At 40.1% G+C, this 21,249-nt stretch overlaps 1 protein-coding gene across 4 annotated transcripts in view; it reads left to right on the forward strand.

Annotated features, from left to right (window-relative positions):
* The window catches only part of MAPK12 (mitogen-activated protein kinase 12), a 40,089-nt gene extending 20,089 nt beyond the window's left edge, over window positions 1–20,000 (forward strand). For 2 of the 4 annotated variants that reach the window (XM_065048917.1, XM_021298391.2), the window contains exons 5-12: window positions 3,585–3,614; window positions 4,871–4,918; window positions 10,571–10,685; window positions 11,432–11,503; window positions 13,614–13,720; window positions 14,502–14,580; window positions 16,288–16,461; window positions 17,223–20,000. In XM_065048917.1, the coding sequence (XP_064904989.1) occupies window positions 3,585–3,614; window positions 4,871–4,918; window positions 10,571–10,685; window positions 11,432–11,503; window positions 13,614–13,720; window positions 14,502–14,580; window positions 16,288–16,461; window positions 17,223–17,293 (696 nt within the window). In that variant the 3' untranslated portion in view covers window positions 17,294–20,000. The remainder of the gene's footprint in view (window positions 1–3,584; window positions 3,615–4,870; window positions 4,919–10,570; window positions 10,686–11,431; window positions 11,504–13,613; window positions 13,721–14,501; window positions 14,581–16,287; window positions 16,462–17,222) is intronic. The other 2 variants (XM_065048915.1, XM_065048916.1) reach the window with 1 other exon arrangement.
* Window positions 20,001–21,249: the final 1,249 nt, after the last annotated feature.

Raw genomic sequence — 21,249 nt, forward strand, 5'->3', positions numbered from 1 at the left:
TAATAACATTGCGAAGGATATGTCTGCTCTGGTCTGGATGTTGTTCTCATGTTAAGAGTGAAAAATCTGACAACAAATGGAGAATCAGTAAGATAGGACCCTGTTTCAGCAGGGTATTGAACTGTAATGGAAAACCTTCTGAGTGAAGACTGTAGTTCTAGAGCTCCTAGCTGCCAGGAGATAATAAAATGCAGTTAAAAAAATACTTCGATTGTTAAAGAAACACTGCAGCACACCATTGGTATCTGAGCTTACAGAAAGACTGATGTGTACATTAGCATCAGGAATAAGTGCTATTTCAAGTAATCTCAGTAGTGTTGTATTAAGAGGAGTGTTTAGAAAATATAGGGGTTCTCCCCAAAGTGTTGACATGATTTTGGTGCTGTGAAACACTCATAAAACCATCAGTGAGATGAGAATGCCAGCGAAACCACGCTCTTCCCCCCAAACAGGAGAGATTTACTTTAACTCAAACTCCGAAGGGTGCAGCCCTTATAATTCTTGTTTCTACATGCCACATTCTTACATGCAGAAATTCCTGGATCTGCCAGATATTTCCTTACTGTGTACAGTCATACCAGCAAAAAATAACCTATAGAATATTTTAAGCATCTGCTCTGGAAAATCAAGAGGCTTCAGTAAGAAGACACTGAAATTATTTAGAATGCAAGTAGTCATTGTGATATCCTTGATCAAGATGGCTATTGGCAGAATATATAATCTTTTCCTTAATGTATTGGGAGTCTAACTACTTACAGATACATTTCTTAAAAAAAAGGGAAGCACATATATCCTCTTTGGTCTCTGCATACAAATCACAAACTTCGTCTTTCTGTATGTGGTTCCTCCCATCCCAATCCACTTCCCGCACATCCATGGCAGACACAGCATTTCATGGTTCTTTGTTTGCTGTAGTGGTTTTACAGCCTGTGTTCTGGGGAACAGCGCTGCACCCTCAGCCCTTTGTGTCTGCCCCAGGAAATCCTGTGAAGCGTTTTGGCATGGGTGATGTTAGACCTTGCCTAATCTGCAAGTAATACTCAGCAGGAACTGGTCTGCTGCAAATGCCAAGACCCACATGGACTTGGGCACGGCAGTCGACAGTGCACCCGTGTGGCAGCAGAGCCTGACCACGGTCTGGGCTGGACTGCTAAAGTTGTAGGCACAGGACTAAGGGAAGTGATTTTTTAATTTATTTCCCCCCCACACTCTTGTTTTCTGAACCTGGGAGGCTGCACCTCGAGCGCTGTGTCAGGTGTAAGAGAGGAAAAAGTAGATGTCAGAGGTTTTATTTTTGTTCAGTCACTGCTTTAAAAACTTGGTGCCTTAAATTGAGATCTTGTGCTGCTTAGGTTGTATGGGACTTGTTTAAGTTCAGAAACTGAAGTCTGAAATGCATGTTGGATCTGTCTGAAGAAGCTGGCTTTGATCTGTAGCTTTGCTTTTCCCTGGTCCCCTCGTCAGGTGCACAGTGAGGGTCCCTTTGCAGAGGGACTGTTGCATTTAAAAGATTAGTTGCTTATGTTGGTGGCTGCTGGGGAAGAAGGCAATGGTTACTGGGGCTATGGCTGGTTGACAGTTGTCCTGCAAAGTCCACTGCTTCTGTGCACCTCTGATGCCATGCCAGCTGTCCCTGCTTGGTCTTTCCTGGCTCTGACAGCGGGTTCCCAGTAACTCCTTTCCCAGTTATTGTCCTGTTCTTCAGGATGGAATAAAATGAAAACTCTCCATGTGAAGCTGGTGGGATTTGCCTCTCATCCATCTTTTCACAGAATCACAGAGTGTTAGGGGTTGGAAAGGACCTCAAAAGATCATCTAGTCCAATCCCCCCACTGAAGCAGGAACACTTAGATGAGGCTACACAGGAATGTGTCCAAGCTGGTTTTGATTGTCTCCACAGTAAGAGACTCCACAACCTCCCTGGGCAGCCTGTTCCAGTGTTCTGTTACCCTCACTGAGAAAAAGTTTCTTCTCAAATTTAAGTGGAGCCTCTTGTATTCCAGTTTGCATCGATTACCCCTTGTCTTACCATTGGTTTTCACCGAGAAGAGCCTGGCTCCATCCTCGTGACACTCACCCTTTACATATTTATAAACATTAATGAGGTCACCCCTCAGTCTCCTCCAATCTAAAGAGCCCCATCTCCCTCAGCCTTTCCTCATAAGGGAGAAGCTCCACTCCCTTAATCATCTTTGTTGCCCTACACTGGACCATCTCCAGCAGTTCCCTGTCCTTCTTGAACTGAGGGGCCCAGAACTGGACACAATAGTCCAGATTTGGTCTCACCAGGGCAGAATAGAGGGGAAAGAGTACCTCTCTCAACCTACTGACCACCCCCCTTCTAATACACCCCAGGATGCCATTGGCCTTCCTGGCCACAAGGGCACAGTGCTGGCTTATGGTCATCCTGTTGTCCACCAGGACCCCCAGGTCCCTTTGCCCTACGCTGCTCTCCAACAGGTTGTTCCCCAACTTATACTGGAACCTGGGGTTGTTCCTGCCCAGATGCAAGACTCTACACTTGCCCGTGTTATATTTCATTAAATTTTTCCCCGCCCAACTCCCCAGCCCACCCAGGTCTCTTCTGGGGACTTGTTAAAAAGGCTTTATTGTTTTCATGTTGCTTAGTGTCAGTAGGATGAGCTGCCATCAGTTGTATGGTTTGGGGGTTTTCAGGTCAGATCCCCACACCTGGAGCGAACAGTACTAGCGCATCCCAGGCTGCTCTTGGAAAGCATGTCCTCACTTCAGGACAACTTTCTGCATTTCAAAGGGGGTGCCTATGTCTGAACCAGTTACTAGAGGCTCCATTTGTTGTCCCTGATGAAAAATAGTCTCTTGTAGGTCATCACTCAGCTGGTGAGTGGAATTCCTTACCTCAACGGGGAGCATCTGGTCACATTCACAGGTGCAGATGTCTGCATTCAGTCAGATGTCTTCCCAAAAGAACTAGTCCTAGGTGTCCAGTTTGTTGGTTTGACTTCTGAGAGCCCTTAAATAGGTCACTGGAAGGGTGATGGAAATGTTCAGGTAAAAGATGTTGTAACATCACCTCTCCATGTTAGGTTGAGGAAGTACTGAAGCAGCAATAACTGTAGCGAGAATTCTCAGCTAAGACCTGGACTGGCTTCATCCTGGTCTTAAATGATGTCTTAAAACTCTGTGCTGCTGGAGCATATGAATCTAAACTACGATGGCACACCAGAGACGTCTATTGCAAGAGAGCATTTCTGATACATAAAACAGCAGGATTTATTTTTATGCATATATATATATATATATTTAGCAGTGCCAAAAAATAACTGGAAACAGGTTTTTATGTATGGGAAGAATTAGAAAAAACTGTATGATCTGTTGCAGTACTCAAACTGATTTGCTGGTTTCTCATTATTGGGGGAGGGAAGGGCAAAATGCTAGTTTATTATCTGAACATTAAAAACATAATGAAAAAATATCTTCCGTGCAATAAATATTTTCTTATTTCAGATTAATCTACCACTACGAAAAATTACTTCCTCCCCTGCCCTAGGCAACTTCTTAAAGTCATGACCTCATTAACTAAAAAATACATTCTCTTTTTACAGTATATTCACTCATCAGGCATAATTCACAGGGTAAGTTGAAACAATATAAAAGATGCTTATATTTTGATAATGTGAGTGGTATTTGTGTATAAGCATTCTCATAAATATGCCTGAAATTCTGTTTATAGTGTCTATAGTGTTTGATGATGCCTTTTGGTTCTTGTTCAATGGGAACAAAAGGTGGTATGGCTACATCAGTGTAAGTTCGGAACTCAAGGTGCACTAAATACAACTTACATTTGGATTTCTTAAATTACTTTGTGAAGTTGAGTTTTAAATCCCCACAAGAGCAAATAATGTCTAAATTGAGATGGATAAAGGGTTTTTTTCTGGCTTTTTTTTTTTTTTTAATTAGGATGAAACTTTCAAAAACAATGTTTAAATGTTGTTTAAACATCATGTTAATGTTCAAAGTTGGGGGCAGGGGGAATGAAAACATAGAAACTGAAATAATAGTCCCAAGTTTTAGAGCCTTGAAAGCCTCATTTTTTTTCTGAGATAAATTAAACATCTGATTCTTTTTGAATCCCTACTGTGTCTAAAGTCCACTTTTTTTTCTCTTTATAACTGTGAATGTCTAAGAGTCACTGACATTGCAAAAGCTTCTTAGTCATTTCCAGTACTCTTCCTTTTGCTGCTAAACTTAGAAGTACGACTTTTAAAGAACATTAGAAGTCCCTACAACAGCTAAAGAGGCTTAAGGGAATTTTATTCTTTCATGTTGCATTCTCCATTCAGTTGACTTCATTAGGAAATTGATTTTCCCACAGAAAGGAGCAGAGGCTTTTAAGTAAAATCTTCTTTGATTCCTTCAGTGCTCCTTCTAGGTCTATCAGGATACGGAACCTTTTTGAAAGTACATTTAGACATGCAATGTGTACAGTCCAAAAATAGTGAAGGAAATTTATTTTATTCCATCTCAGTATACGTGAATCCTTAACTTTGTGGTGTATTAAATGCTACAAATTTCTGTCCAAATCCCAGTCACAGTAAGATGAGTGAGTTCCTTCACCGACAAATATTTTCCTGACTTGTAGCAGCAAAAAAAAGTTGATTTATCCGGAGGGAAAGCATACTGGAAAAAAAGCCAAATGTATTCAAGTTTGTGTCTGTTTCTGTTATTTGTTATGTTTCATTTTCTAATTTAGATTGATGACATCGTTTTACTTGTTGCTGTTCTAAGTAGTTGTATGAAAACCATTAAACCTAAATGAAAGAAAGAAACTGTGTTTTATAGTGCTTGCTGGAAAATAAATAAATAACAACTATTTCAAATCTGATTACAGGATCTAAAGCCTGGAAACTTGGCAGTAAATGAAGACTGTGAATTGAAGGTAGGATACGTGTATTTGGAAAAACAGTCAGATATATTAGAAACACACCACAGAAGACAACCAGTGCAACATCTGCAGAGGTGCTGGCTGCTTTCCGCGCTGGGCCAGGCTTGCAGCCCGCAGGCTCTGAGGAGTCAGGGAGAAATAGGAGAAGACAGGAATATGAAAGGGAAGAGGATCCAGATGAGCAGTGGTAACAGCATTGAAAATAATTACAAGGGGCTGCTCCTTATAAGTATTTTACCATTTGTCTTACTGCAGTCGCCGCAAGATTAATTAAGTATTTATTTGAGAAATAAAGCCCTGAATAGTGAGTGTCAGTTCACCTCCTATTTATATGTCCTCAGCTGACATAAATGTGCATTTCTTATGAATGGCAGAGGCGATGTTTAATTCCTGAGATCATTCTAGAGCCAAGCACAAGAAGTGGCTGCACCTCCAGCTGGAAACATTGCCCAGGATGTCCCTGCTGAAAATGTCCAGGCAGACAGGACACTCTGGGGAGCTGGTGCCCAGTGCTACCAGGGTGGAGATGGGAGTTGACTCCAAGATATAGGGGAGGATTTCTGGTGAGGAGGTTGTTATGTTCATGGCACCACTGTAGCAGTTGCCGATGTGGGTGCCTCCAGCTGGGTGAGGAGCAATGTAAGAACTGAAACTGTTCCTGTGGGTTTGTTGTTGGTGGAGCAGTCTGTGCCACAGCTGTGTGCCCACACCGAGTGCATGTGTGTGACAGAAACACTCACCCTTTTCCTGTGTGGTGTGTATGTTGCAATGAATACTGGTATATTTGTGTGCAGGCACTCAGCTAAAAATAGTTTTAAAATAAAAAATCATGTCATGGTTACAGCCCAATATGAACTGTAATGGAGAACTGGTTTTGTGATACGTTTTATTCACTTCAGAGGGGCATGAGAGACATCACATACTGCTCACCATGAACGAGAACTTCTTATTTCTTTGAAAGTGATTCTTCTGCACTGTTACAACTAACAGTAGCATCAATTGCATGTAGACTACAGATTACTTCATAGCAGGAATATATCAGTTCTTCTTCATTTTTGCTCTTAATTGAAGGAGTGATATAAAAAAAATACATTAAAGGGAGACAATTCCTAATTCAGCCTCCTGTAGTTCAGCTATTAGCAGTTCCTGCCACTACTCTGCAAGACAGGAGAACTTGATGACATTTTTTGTATTACCTGGTCGCTGCTTCTCTGCAGTGGGGCAGGTGTTGGTGTGTACCCTGACTCCCTCATCCCACCCATGAGGGCCGCCCGCCAGAGATGGGCAGGAGGGTGGTGCTCACCTACACCCGTTGCCAGGGTGGGAACTGGACTTAGCTGGCATGCACCGCTGGGAAGCAGGGCTGTAGCACCCATCGTGGAAAGTTACCTGTCTTGAAGTGTAGATGTTGCCACTTCCTTGGAAATGTTCTCAGTAGCGTCCATCTGAGGGGTCATTCTTCTCCTGCACATGTGTACACATACACAGGCACATCGCAAGAAAAGCCAGAGGCGCACAAATGTACCACAAGGAGCAAGTTTTATTTTGGTTACCTCTCTACCAGGGGATCTCTGAAGTAGCACCTAAGCTCCCATGCAGAGGTGACACAAGCGGGGACGCAGGCGCTGGTCAGTTCAGCCCTGCTGGAAGATCCCTGGGCCTGCTGAGCTCACCTGTATGTCAAGGCTTCAGGCCGGCGCAGCCTCCTGCTCCTTCTCACAACAAAGCAGGAATCTCAGACATAGCGATGAGGTGCCCAGAGTTTCTCACAGGCCTATGTTATCTAACACAGAGGTTCTACTCATCAAGCACACAAGGTCAGTAAAACAATTAGTGTGATGTATGTGCTTTTTCTACAGACAGGCGCAAGTCACTTCAGGGTATTTACATTTAACCAACCTCCTCACCGTATCTTCTACTATATTCCCATACGCACGTTTGTCACTTCAAGCCTCCTTCTAAATCATTGGACTGAAATACTGAATCTGGCCAGTTCTGACTGCAGTTCCTTACACGTATTGGAAATCTTCCAAAGCCTGTTAGAGTGGATAATATTCGTACTTCAGAAATAATAATGCAATGTACCCTGACCTAGCAAAAACTCATCTATTCAGTTGTGTAGAATGGCATTTTTATAAAAAAGCCCATTATTTATTACAAAGTAGAATTATGTAGTACTCAATACTGCTTATTTTAGGAATATAGTTAATTTTCTCAAGTGCAGAGGTAGTAGCCCCAGACTGCTTCGAGTCCCCAGTTAATTCTGTTCTTGTATTTTAATTTTTTATCAATTTTTAGAGGTTTTGGGTTTTTTTTCACCTGCCTTCTCTTAGCTCTAGTGGTTGGAAAGGCTAGTGAGGGTTTTTCAGTTAATTACAAAATCAAGCTACATCTTTTGTGCTGTGCTAGAGTCATGACTGGCCTATACATCCTTACAAAACAACAGTAAATTTGAATAGGGGCATTTGTGTCCTGATATGTAAGTACATTTGGATTTTATGACCAAGGTTTCCTTCCTAAAAGAGGTATAAGACTTTGTGGGAGAAGCTCAGTTATGTTGGAATTCCAGCTTTGAATAAATATAAAAACTCTACAAGCGGGAAGATACAGAACGAGACCATAGGATGTGAAGCACTCCCTTAATTAAATAAAAGTTGATGCAACACTGCAAGGATGATTTTTAGCATATAACATACAAACTACATACTTGTGTGTAGTTGTTGTAATACAATTTTTTGTCCTTTGGCGACTGACCTGAATGTTCAGGGTCCTGTCATTTTAGAATTTCCCTATCTGACACAAAAATCATTGTCTCCTCCTGCCTTGTGGGTGGCCAAACAGTGAGTGAGATGGGGAAGAAAAGAGAATATAGCCAATGCAGTTGTACTTGTTTCTTTTCCCCACCCCCCAGCTGTGCAATTACATTTTGAGATGCAGCCCAGGTCTAAGACATCATTGCATGACACAATCACTGTATCTCCTTATTTAACACAACTTATTTTTCTGTTACCTTGGAGACTTTTAAGCTTTTAGATAAACTCTGAGGCAAATAATTCTATATCGGAGCACAATTTTTCACAATGGAAAGGAGAAAATGTGGCATTAAGCTTTAGGGTGCTTTTTTTTCTTGACTCTCAGAGTGAAATGATGCTGTCGCTGGTTGTACAATAAGCTCTGATAACATATGCAAAAGAAAAACACACCTTTGCAGTTAAGAAATCCTGGTTGTCTAAAGGCAACTCTGGTCTATAAACAGAAAGCAAACTGTAGGAAGTTGAGAAGGATGCATAAAAACACCTAGGCGAGGATGTAACTGGGACCTCTCTCACACCAGAGGAGGTTGAACTGGCTTCCCTTGCCTGTGTGTCTGCGTTCGGGTGCGATGGGCAAATGTGACCCTGCTTGGAGGTGGCACCTTCAAGGTCAGTTTATTGGGTGCAGGACCAGGCAGTCAGGGATCACCCAAACCCTCTTTCCCCCGTGTCTGTGCGCTCAGCAGCTTCCCTTGCATCAGCTCTAGCAGCGGTGAGGCTGTAGGCAAGTTGGAACAGTTCCTTGAATTGGTAATTAATTAATAAGCAATCAGTTTTACTTTTCACAATGAGCTTTCTGGCCACCTTGTTTGATGCTCTCAACTGTTACACAGGAATCAGAAATGTGATAGTGAAGGGTGCCTGAGGGGAAACCACTGCCCTTTCTGTGGTCTCCAAGTTATTTTTGTTACAGTTATTGAAGCAAGTTAGGAAGATTAAGTTTGCTGAGTGGAAAGGGAGCTTATCCTTGAGGAGCTTAGGGAAATGTGGTCTCTATTTCATAATTCCTGCATTACAAAAAGGATTTTAAAATGTGCTCTGAGAATTGCTTTGGAAGTTCAAGCTGAAAAGTTGAAGGTGGGAGTATGAGAATAATAGTTTCACGTCAAGTTTGTTGTTGAAGTGGTACCATGTTAATACTAAGTGCTAACAGGATATGCTTGTTCCTGAACCTAATGAATATGTTAATAAAAATCCTGAAGTTAATACATAAGGCACAAAAATTCTCCCTGTTGTTTTCTGCTTTCCATAAATACACACCCAAATTATATTTTAGCTGTATCCACCTCCCAAGTGTCACAAGCCTTAGTATGGAAAAGGTCTAAAAAGCTGTGTTGGAATAGATGGTACCACATTTGGCTTATGACCTGTTACATTAAACTTCCTTTTTTTCCACCCCACCTCCTGTGTTACTGGGAAGACATAATATGTGTTGTATATGTAGAATGAATTTGAAAGCTGTGTATAAAAGCATATTTTGTTACTGCAAATACTCTGAGTCCAGTAAATGTTAGGTACCCCAATTTCTGAGGGGTAGCTTCAACTGTAACGAATTGTATTTTGTTGCTAAGAATAAAAATCTCTTCCTTTGCATGCTATTCCTGTTTTTAAACTGGTAGGCATTATAATTAGCAGTTATGGGGAAGATTTGAAAATGATGTTTCAAGTATGGCAATAAAGATAAGTGATAACACTTTGTACTCTTGACCTATGAATGAAAATATAATTTTCCTTTCTGCTGGTGTCAGGGAATGATAGAGCTCCTAAAATATTTTAAAATGTTTAATTACAGAGAGCATTACAAAAACATCACTTCTGGTGTAATAATGCAGAGGTGCTCCTAGTAAAAACTTCTGCCCTGTCAATATGTGTGAAACCCGACACACACAGAAACTAGTGGCTGTTCATGCAAAGCTACATATTCAAGCATCTGTGGATGATGATGATTTATCTTGAATAGATTTTAGTTACATGAGACACCTGCTTCTTGTTAGAAGCATGAGCTTCTCAATAAACTCTGGACTGTCATTCCAGGAGCGGAATTTCCTCCCTGTTGGCCACGTCTTTTGGCACCATCTTTTGTTGGTCCATGCGGGTGGGTCTTTACGTTAGCCGATTCTGTACAAGTTGACAAAAGGTCATAACATTCATTGTTAATCTTGCTGATGTACACATTACTATATCTAAAGATAAATGTATGAGAGTCTTAGAAATAAGCTAAATTGTGCATAATCCTTCAAAAAAAATTGCACTGACCTTGTCTTTCTTACAGAGATCTATAGTTTGACACAGCAGGTCTAGAAAAACTCAGTGGGGCTAAATAATCATAATTCCCTACTCTTGTTGTATATTTTCAGTGTAACCTAGAGGAAGCTTTCCCTTGTATGAAAACTCTTAAAGATACTTGAATGTTGTTGGAACGCACTCTTGAATAATTGTGTGATCTGGGATATGAGAGCAATGAATACCACGTAAGAATGGTGCTGTTCTTTTAGCCGTAACAAGCTACAATAGTCATTCCATGGCCAGGGAACTTTTTGCATTGAATGGGATGTGTATCTTTTTAATTAAAAATCTGAGAATTTATCATTTTCTTTACTGGTTTTACAGCTTTTTAGTGTTGCTATAGAAATATCTAACATGGGGAAAAAAATTTAAAGCTCCTTCCTACTTCTGTCTTGATTTTTCAAATGAGAGCAAGACACTTCAATGGGAAAAAATAAGCCAATCTCTGCAAAATGCTCCCAATTCTTTTATTTTCCACATTTGTAAAGCCTGTATGAAGTAAATAACTAGCTGTGTGATCAGGATGTTCTTTCTGCTTCCACTACAGATTCTGGATTTTGGATTGGCGAGGCACACAGACAGTGAGATGACTGGTTATGTGGTTACAAGGTGGTACAGAGCCCCAGAGGTCATACTGAACTGGATGCATTATACACAAACAGGTCAGCGTCTCTTCAGAAAAGTCGTGACAGAGCTGAAATGTTCACTGAATCAGGCAATACATAATCAAGTCCTTGTTTCCGAAGTGAGCCAGAAATTTGAGGTGGAAATGACAATACAGTTATGTAAAACTTCCTTATAGATAAATTGCAGGTAATCATTTGGTGGAGCAAGAAATTTGAGGTGGAAATGACAATACAGTTATGTAAAACTTCCTTATAGATAGATTGCAGGTAATTATTTGGTGGTTGTGAGTATGAGGGCTTTTTTGTGTATTTTCTGAGAGTAACAAAGTGCCAAGGTGGTTGGAAAAAAGTGATATAAATGCATACAGATGTGACAGTCTGCTCTATGTTCTTGTGTTCTGTGCTGTCATCTATCTTCCTACAAAGATGTGCTGCTTGTAACTGGGACAGACAGGGGGGAAATGGCAGGAGGATGGAAATCAAGTAACATTGGGATAACTATGGAAGGTTTTGAAAGCGCTGAAAATTTACTTCCCACATGCATCTGCCTGTTACTGAGAAACTGATTCTGCATATTATCAGATTATCTCCAGTTTGCTAGTCAGAAAGGCTTGCAGTTATAGCTGTGCTGTTCCTTATAATTGTCAAGGCACTAATTTATTTTGTAACAGGCTATAAGGTAAATTTTACACTTCCTTAAACTATGTTTTAAATTAAACTTTATGTACATTTAAATGGACAAGTATTCAGCAATTTAATGCGACTATTGGTCTTTTTTTCAGTTGACATCTGGTCTGTGGGCTGTATAATGGCTGAGATGATAACCGGGAGGCCTCTGTTCAAAGGCAATGATCGTATCCTTCAGTGAATTTATTACACTAATGTAAGAAAATGATGAGAGGTTCTTACGTGATAGAGTAGATCTGTTCAAAAACTAGTGATCATAAATTGAAATGAATAGTACAATGGCTTGCACCTTTCTTGTTAAGCAGTTATTTGATATCTGTGCCACTTTTGCACATCTGCAAATTAAGACTTGTATTACTAAATTTTTTTCAGTGGAGGAAGATAGGTGATCTTTGGATCACATCTCAAATCATCAGGTAAAAGGTTCTGTGATGACAGAAAAGGCATATTTTAATTTTTTTATTAATAGATTCCATAACTCCAGAACACGCACAGATTCTGCTGCAGTATATGGGCTTATGTGCACATGCGAGTCCATTTCATGCTTTTTGAGACTTTTACCAAAAAATGTTATGTAAATAACACCTAGTAAAATGTTTTATATTTACAGAAAACACCTAATCCTATCATTTCCTTGCTGAGGAATTAAGAAAACAGTTAAGACTAAGCCATAATTCAACCTCAAGTGGTACTTTATTTGCAGTAGTAGTTGTGATAGTTAATAGATGACAGTGTTAATAGAAGACAACAAGAATTTTTTACTTGTTTTTGGTTTCCAGCTTTGTATGTTTGACAGCTCAGCCTAATCCTTTTACACTCCCTTGTGGAGTTCCAGTCAACAAATTGCCTATCTGCAAATATCTGTTTACAGAATAACAGCATCACAATTATTTATTTTTAGTTATGCTTGTATTTAAGTACTTACATGTAAGAATAGGACTTCATTGCATGGATCATCTTATTCTTGTTTTGTGAGCAAAAATGTAGAAAAGGAAGATGGCATTCACCAAATAAATGATTTGGGCTGTGGAAAAGTAGAATACATCAAATTATTTCAGCTGTGCAGATTTTAAGTACACATTAGTTCTTAACGAAAAAATAGTAAAATCCCTGCCAAAGAACAGCTGTTGACTAACACGGCGTTTCTAAACTAATGCTTGAGCTTTAAGGTACATAAATGAGGAAATGAATGAGTCATAATTTTCAAGTTACACTGTAAATGTGAGTGGAAATGTTAGTAGTTTAGTCGTAGTGGGTTTTGGAGATTTCAAAACTATTGGCTGAAGTTCTGCATCCTGTGTACTGAAGGAAATTGCCCTCACGTAACAGTCCTGGATGGCCCTTGAGTGTGTGAATCAGTATTACCTGTTGCCAGGGAAATGTAGCCATGGGTTCAGCTGTAGGTAGGTGAACAAGGAATTTTCGGTTTAGTGTTATGAACAGGTTATCCTGCAAGCTTGTTATGGGATTTTATTTATTTCTTTATTTTGTCAGCATTACCCAACATTGCCCTTTTCTGCCAGGGCTGATGGAATCCTGGTGTGCTAGACACTAATCTGGCTTCTAGCTTCTTATCTGCTGCTCTTACCAGAGCAGCAACAAGTCATCAAACTGTTCCCTGCAGGATTAACCTCCTGTGAATCTCGTGTTTCTTCTTTGAAACAGCTAATACTGTCAGTGGTTAATCTGTGCTGGTTTAGGACACAGAAGGGACATGCAACTCAAAATATTAACTACTAGGGAGCATTCTGATGCCTGACCCCCAGTGTCTTCAACATCTCAGCATCTGGAATTTGAGCTCAGCAAGTGGGAAATGAGGAGCAGAGGGATTAATATCTATCCTTGAAGTTTCTCATTATGGAGAAGAACTAGCAAAGAGTGGTTTCCTCTGATTTTTGTCCTGTTTGTTGTACCACTTGATGTTCCCAGTGACTTCTCCTGCCTGTGTCACCTAAGTATTACATACACCAGGACAATGCATCCAATATGTGTTGGTTGTTCAGATACTCCAATACTTTTGGACTGCTTTTGACCCAAAATATAGAGGCTACCTGATGATATTAGAGCAGTTTGCAGATGATTCAATTATGTGTTCCCAAGTTACAGGACATTTTATTTCAGGTGCTTTCAGTGTCCTTGCATTTTGCAAGAAAAACAGAGAACTTTCATCTCATCCTTTATATCTTCTGTTCAGTCCTTGCATTGTGATTTTTTCTTTATTCTCCAATAGTGAAGAAACTCACAATTTTTGCAAGGTGTTTAGTTTTATGGTGAAAGATTTTGCTCCTTATTTCTGGTGTTCAGATCTGGACCAACTCACAGAAATCATGAAAATAACAGGTACTCCAACTCAAGATTTTGTTCAAAAACTGCAGAGTCAAGATGTGAGTATTCTGCTTCGTCAGTTGGTTTCACGTGTCTTAATCTGACTTAAGCTATGCTCAGTTCCTAGACTGGCTGAGATAATATATATTGACTACTGAAATGCCCCCTGAGGGTACATCTCTGCCTTGAAATGCTTTGCACACCCAGAATAGCTACTGGATATTAAGAGTGCACAGAAAATGATCAGGACACTTGAATAATCTATATATTTAAAAACTTCAAAGTTTCCAGTATGTACCATGTAAACAGCTGAGCTGATGCATTACTACCTTTATCAGAAATGTACTGAAAACATCAACCTATTCAGAGAACCCACTTGTTCGCAGATGTCTCTGATGTCATCTTTCCTATTATTGTGTGGATGTCCATCTAGAATCCTTAAGGCCCTACTGTAGAAAAACCTAAGATTAATCATTAGAGTAATTATACAATTTATGTATTAATGAATTACTGTATAAGGTTCATTTCTAGAGATTCCTGTAAACTATGACATTCTTTCAAATTATACTTACATATTTATTCTAATTAACATATTAAATATTTAGCACTAATAATTAAAGCTTTACATTATCATTTTTTAATCACAGTTTTAAGGCTTTATGTAAAAAAAAAAATCCTTTCAACAAGAAGGTGAATATAATCAGGGTTTATGACCCTCAAAAAATCCATTTGTACAATGTGCTATCAAAGCATTGTTGAATTACCTATTAAGCATATGGTTAATGTTGTTACATTGGAACGGCAGCAAAGGTCTAATTTAATATTTATGTTTCTTTTAAGGCAAAAAACTATATCAAAAGCCTCCCAAAAGTCCAGAAAAAAGATTTTGCGTCCATCTTGAAGTATGCAAGTCCTTTGGGTAAGACAGTTTGTGTGGTTGTGTACAATGTGTCTTGTGTTTGCATTGGAGGCAGCAGCAGTACCAGTCACGTGGTGGGTTCTGTGATGGGTTTTTGTGCTTTTCTATCTCTTGCTTTCCATAATTCATAACTCTGATTTTAGTGGCTGAACTTTGCTAAGTTTAGGCTCTGCCAGGAATCAGATATTTCTTAGAAGAGTCAAAAAAATACTTTATGTTTTAGGCTCCGATCCAGCTTAATGGTTTTACTGGAGCAGCTTTCTCAAGAGCCCTGGGAAATAAAAGATATGTAATAATTTTTTTGTGTGTATTATATTTGAAATATAATTCTGAAAGCGCAATCTGATCTACAGTAGAAATGCAAGCAAATAGAGAGCTGACATGTCATGGAATGATTACCTCCTGAGAAACATCTGTGCATTCCTGAGAAGCACTGGCTTGGATTTGATAGGTATGAACAGCCAGAAGAGCATACTGAGTGTGCATAACTGTGACATGACCCGAGGCAGTCAGAGCTCTGAGGTGGCTCTGCCCAAACCTTATCCATTCCCCAATGACCTAGACACTCACAAAGCCAGTTTTATTAGAATATCAATTAGGATAATTGAATCTTCTCAACTTAAAAGGTTTAAGTTTTATGTTTAGATAGAGTAGAAATAAGCATGATTAAAAAGCAGCTCTTACCCTGACTGCATGGTTAGCTCACTGAACTTCTCAGCTGCGGATGAGACACATTTCCATTTGGTTTTTAGGATGTTTCTTCCTATCACTTCTGTGCCCATCTGGCTGCTCCTTACATAGAGAACAACTGCTCATGGTCTGAGAGAGAAGGTTGGAGAGAATCCACAATGTGGCAAGCAGGAGGTGCAGCGTCCTGTCCAGCACTGCTGCCTCTTCTTCCTCTCAGCTGTTCCATCCAACCCAGGAATGTTCTTTCAGGATGGAAAAACAGAGAATAAACAAATCATTCATCACACCTGTTTACACTAGCTGATTTTGACAGTTTAACAGTGAACCTCATCCAAAATCCACTGGAGAGGAACATGCAAGATTTTCATGAATTGTTTTGGCTGAGGTCAGAAACACACAGCAGATAAAGGCAGCACTGAGAATTCTGAGCATGGAAAACACTTGCCTTAGCCACCTTCAAAGTGTACCTGGGCTTGGATTTGGTCACACACAGAGCATTTCTCTTTAACTCTACACCCACCTGTTCCTTCTGCTGCTATCCAGTTGTGATGTACCTTAGAACCAGAGCACAGTGGTGGCAGTGATGACAGACACCTGGGACAGCCCCAAGCATGCTGGTCTTGGAGCAGGGAAGTCATGACCTGAGGTGGTGTGGCTGTATTGCATACAGAAGCAAGGGAGCATCTCTGTGTCTGGTTTTGTACACATCCCAGCTTGCTCACAACATTATTTTGTCATGCAGACGGGCGCCACTGTTTAGGGCTGTTACACAGTCCTAAAATCACTACTACATTTATACAGTCCTAAAATTGCATTCGGCCCTTTGAAGGCAACCGCCAGGCTGATTCTGGCCCCTGGTGAAAATGAGTTGGACATGCAAGAGCTATAGGATGAACTATAGAATGATTCTGCTTTGCAGCTCTGTGTTTATTTAAAAGATTTCCTGGGCAACATTACTGTGTATGAGGTGAAATCAGTGGCATGGTTTGAATGCACTGTTTGTTTTCTGTTCAACAGCTGTAAACCTTTTGGAGAAGATGCTGGTGCTGGATGCAGAGAAGCGAGTCACAGCAGCTGAGGCTTTGATGCATCCTTACTTTGAACCAATTCACGATTCTGAGGAAGAAATTGAAGCTGAGAAATACGATGACACCTTTGATAACATGGATCTTCCACTGGATGAGTGGAAGCGTGAGTTTAGTTTTGTGATGTTTTAAAAAATGACCAGATAGGAAGGCAATCCCGAAATAGGAGTGTTCCCCTTTACTTCCTTTGTTTTTCATGGAACAAAGTAGACAGCGCTAAGACAGAGAAACACTATTGATAAGCCAGTGTTCCTCTTATCAAGTCTTCCTGGAACCACCTCCAAAGGTTTTCTCTGTTACTTTCTTCAGTGTCTGTTCTCTCATCTTCTGCAATGTAGGAAATAAACCATTTCTGTAACATGTTCCTTCCAGTGGATAGGACAGGCAAAGATTCCTCAGCTGTTGGCCCTATGGGAGTGCAACTGTTGCTGGCCTTAGATATGTCTCCTCTCCCTGAGAGAACCTGTGTCAGCAGAGGTTTAAGCCTGAATCTAGTTTTCATCCAATGTCAGAGGTTTGTGTTTTGACTTTTAAGTGAGGACTGGACTTTTGAAGTTGATGTGCTCAGTAGCTCGTTCTGAGGATGTTGCACACTATACTGTAAAGTCCATGTGCACATCCCTTTGAAAGCATCTGTAACATTTCAGTATTGGGCTACTTCTTCAAATGTGAAACAGTAAAACAAAAAAAAAACAATCCTTGGTTCCCTTACTTGTACTCTTTCTTTTTTTTTGCCTGAAGAGGTCTCTCTCTTCCTGACCCTAGACCAGAGCCTAACCATAGGGGGGGCTGCACTTTCCTGATGTCTGTACAGCTCCTTTTCTGATTAGACCAACAACACTATGCTTATTCTGGTTTTTTTTCCAGGCATTACATATAAAGAGATATTGAACTTCAAGCCACCACAAACATTGGAGTCAAAGGAGACAGCAGTGTAATTGTATGACTCCATCTTTTCAGAACTCAGAAGAAAGCAGGAAAGTTGTAAATGTTTGTGAAATTCAGGTGTATAAAACTTTTCTAAATAAACTGGATGTAATCTGTTTCATCTGCACTGTAAGAAAGAGCCATGTCTTTTACTCTGCATGTGGAAGTTGGTGCCTTTGGGAGTAGCATTTCAAAACTATCCAGGAACTTATTCTTGCCTACAACTTCTTCCTTCTGCACGAAAGGATTCAGACTGTGATAACCTGGTGCCATCCTTGAAAGAGCAGATACGACTAATTCTTCAGAGACCAGAAACATACAAGTTACCACCCCACGCAAGTGGAGACACAGAGTACGTCCGAGATGTGCCGTGACTGCTCTCCAAGGCCATTGAACTGTCTTGACTGCAATAACTATTTGTGTGACTTCCTCTGGAATATTTCCCCTCAGAAAGATGCATGGAGAGGCAAATCAGCCGCTGTCACCTCAGGCAGTGCAGCAGATAGTGGAGACACAGCCTGGGGGAAGAGGAGAAGAACCTGAGCTCCAGCCATGTCTGATGGATCTGTGCAAGAAGCTGGAAGCAGAGAAGTGTCAGCATCTTAGATGTTTTTCAAAGTAACCAGCACAGCAGGACAAGATTTCACAAATGCACAGGGTAAACAGCCAGTGGATAAACAGTCACTTTGAAGGGGTGAAACATTTTCCTCTGAATACAGTGAGGTCTTCTTGTATAGTAGAGTAGGAATCAAGGATTTCCAGGGAGAAATTCTTAAGACTTTATAAAGTTTTGTAAGCTCTCTAGCATCTTAGTATTGAGATGATCACTGAGATAGTAGATCTTCTCAGAGGACGTACTAGTTATAGAATCAGTGGTGCTGATTTTAGAAATAAAGCTGCATGTGGGTCACATCATAGAACATAAAATGAGGATAACAATGCTATCCTGCAACTGTTCATTGGGAATACCTGCAGCGAACTGTTTTGTTCGCAGTGTGCAGAGGTGCTGTGCCAGGTGCAGAATAACAAACGTTCCTTTTTATTTTTTTTAAGCCTTTTGAACTCCTCTTACTTGAGGGGAAACCATCAGACCTTCTGTTGGGAGGTGCCTTATCAGAAGGAGTCAGCTTCCTGATGGGATATTGGTTAGACACTTCATGAGTTCCTCTTGACTGTCTGCGTTCATTTATTTTATTTTCCTAGGCCCCTAGTTAGTAATATTCTCTCAGATGTAGAAAAAAGAAATTGGCAAACCTTTGGTGAAGACTTTCTTTGTGAGATGCTTCTCCTTGTTAAAGGTAATGACTTGACAATTGGATGTGGATTATTCCCAATGCACTATGCTGTTGTATGTTGCTACTTGTGGAAGAAGATGTAGCAGATAATAACTGGAAAAGGAGTAAGAAATTTTTTTGTGTTTTTTGCTTTAATAACCAATTTAAATCAGAAGTTTAATCAAGGCACAGTTCTGTTTCTTTCAATGAACATTTAAGTTGGACACCTGTAAATACTAGCATTTGTTTAAAAATTGTTTGTGATGAGCATTGATTAGCTGAGACAGGCACCTAGAGAGACTAAATGGTAACAGAAATGTTGAATTATTGGTGTATTTGACAAGTCATTAAAAACTACAGTTTCAGGAATGCGTGAAAAACAAAGCATAGGATGTAATTTGAAATAAAACATTTTCCACACTACAGGTCACTGAGGAAGGCACACTTGAGTCATACCCCATTTTGCACTATTGACTTTCTGCTTGGACTACGCTTTTATGTTAAATAGGAACCTTATTTTTTACAGGATAGATGTTTTCCTTTTTAGGATCATGCTGTGTGGTCCTCTTAAAAGTCATGGGAGAAAAGTGCCTATTGGAATTAGTGGGCTTCATGTAGGTAGTCAATGGGAAATGGAAAAATAGCAAAGCTTCTTTGAAAATACTCCCTCTATATTTTAAATGCAATTTCAACATCCTAAATTCTAGCAAATACCTAAAGTCATGAGATAATGCAGAAGGCTCAAATGTTAGACTTGGGGGAGAATTTTTTTAAATTGAACTTCTTTGCATTTTCTTCATAAATGCCAACATTTCAATGGGCATTTTCATTTCCCCCCCACCTTTAGCTTTAGTGCGGTCAAGCCCTAAAACCGTCCATGGTGAACTTTTCCCATGGTGAACTTTTCTCTTAATCTTGGCTTAGTATTGGAGAAGTGGCTAGCCCGCATGAGAAAGACACAAGAAGATCCTGTTAGTTTTTGTAGATATTGGGAGAATACAGAACTCTTAAAATAACTGAAGAGAAGACCTTGATGCACGTGCCAGCGCAGACCGAAGTACTGCTGTGCTGTCTAGTCAGCAAACAGTCTGTAAGGTAAAATATAAAACGTGGAAGGGTTGTCACATCTTGGCAAGATGTTTCAGCAAAGAGATTGAAATCTGCAGAAATGGCTCCAAACAGCAATAGAGATTATTGGTATAAATAGCTTGTTTAAAGAAATGCAAGTTGAAAGCGGCAATATTTTTCATGGGAGGCAGCTGCTGCTTCAAAGGGAGAGACACCGTTTTCTAAGTTTTTATTTGCTATTTCTGCTGGTGCTAAGCAACTCAGGAATAAGAACCCAATTTCTGTTTGCCTTAAAGAGAAATGTAAATACGTTCTGCATGTACTTGAAACGTATTGTGACAAATAAAGGTTGAGGGTTTGTTTTTTACACAGTAAAGGTCTGATTTTCTCCATATGTATTCCCAAATGTGTAATCACTCCTGAAAATAGTATTTTCAGTATAAGGAAACTGTATGAAACGTAATATTGTAGGTACATTTCATGTAATATGAGCTGCTGATGCAGTTTATTTTGGAAGTCAGTCGGACCAGAAACCCCAACCTTTCTCTCATTTCCAAACTGTAAATCATCCACAAAGCTGATCTGATTGAACTACTGCCACCTAATTACATCTTACAGTATCCTGGATTTACCAGACATCTCTGCGTTGTTCTGAAGGACAGGATTTCAGTCCTTAAACAGTTGCATTCCTCAGTCTGATTTTAAAAGCCAAAATCAGATTGACCATCATCAAGCATATACATCTTTAAGTTGGACAGGGAAGTCGCTAACAGAGTTCTAGCTGGATATATGGGACCTTGGTCCTGAAAACCCATGCACCCCTGAGTTTTCTAGAGCAAGATTGTCCCCTTGAGTATTAGTCTTCATTGCATTAAAGACTCATAGTTCATGTTGAATGTTGATAATGTGGTGGTGTGGGCCAGACACGGCTCACAATTTCACTTCTTGATTATTTTCTGGGTTTTCTACGGGATAACACTGAGGTCAGTGCTCATATGTGTCCTACAAAATGTGTTCAGAAGATCCATTTCGTTCTTTATTCTGAACTACCAGGCATCTGAGCTGTGTGGGGTTCTTTGAGCTTCCTTCTTTCTGACCTGCTGTTCAAATACAAATAGCAGATGCTTCTGGTCTGCTTCAGCTAAGGTGGTCAGAGAATGAAGCATCTGTTAGATGTTACCATTCACTGGATCTTGGTATGAAATACTCGGGTGGCCTTTGGATGGTCCCTGCAGGTACCGGGGAAGAACAGGCACTCATACCACCTGCTGTCTCTGCTGATTAATTCTCCATCACATGAATACACTGTAGGGCAACTGGTTGTGTAAGTCAAATAACATCAGAGGCAGTTTAATGGACTACAGCACTTAGAATCTCCTCCTAAGTATTTTTAAGGATTCAGAAGCATGAGTTGGAGAAAGACTGGGGGAGGAGGACTTCCATTCGACAGACACTCTTTGGAACTTCATAGACTACCAGTTAATGAGCAGCTCTTGCACACATTATTTTCAGCCCTCTGGGATAGTAACATAATGATGTAAAAACTGCATTGCCACCTAGCAGCCACATGCAGCTCTCAGGCATGGGAATGACGCATGCCTTTAGCTGCCAGGAACAGCATCCCT

The sequence above is a fragment of the Columba livia genome, chromosome 1, assembly GCF_036013475.1.
Source record: "Columba livia isolate bColLiv1 breed racing homer chromosome 1, bColLiv1.pat.W.v2, whole genome shotgun sequence".
NCBI classification, from domain to species: domain Eukaryota; kingdom Metazoa; phylum Chordata; class Aves; order Columbiformes; family Columbidae; genus Columba; species Columba livia.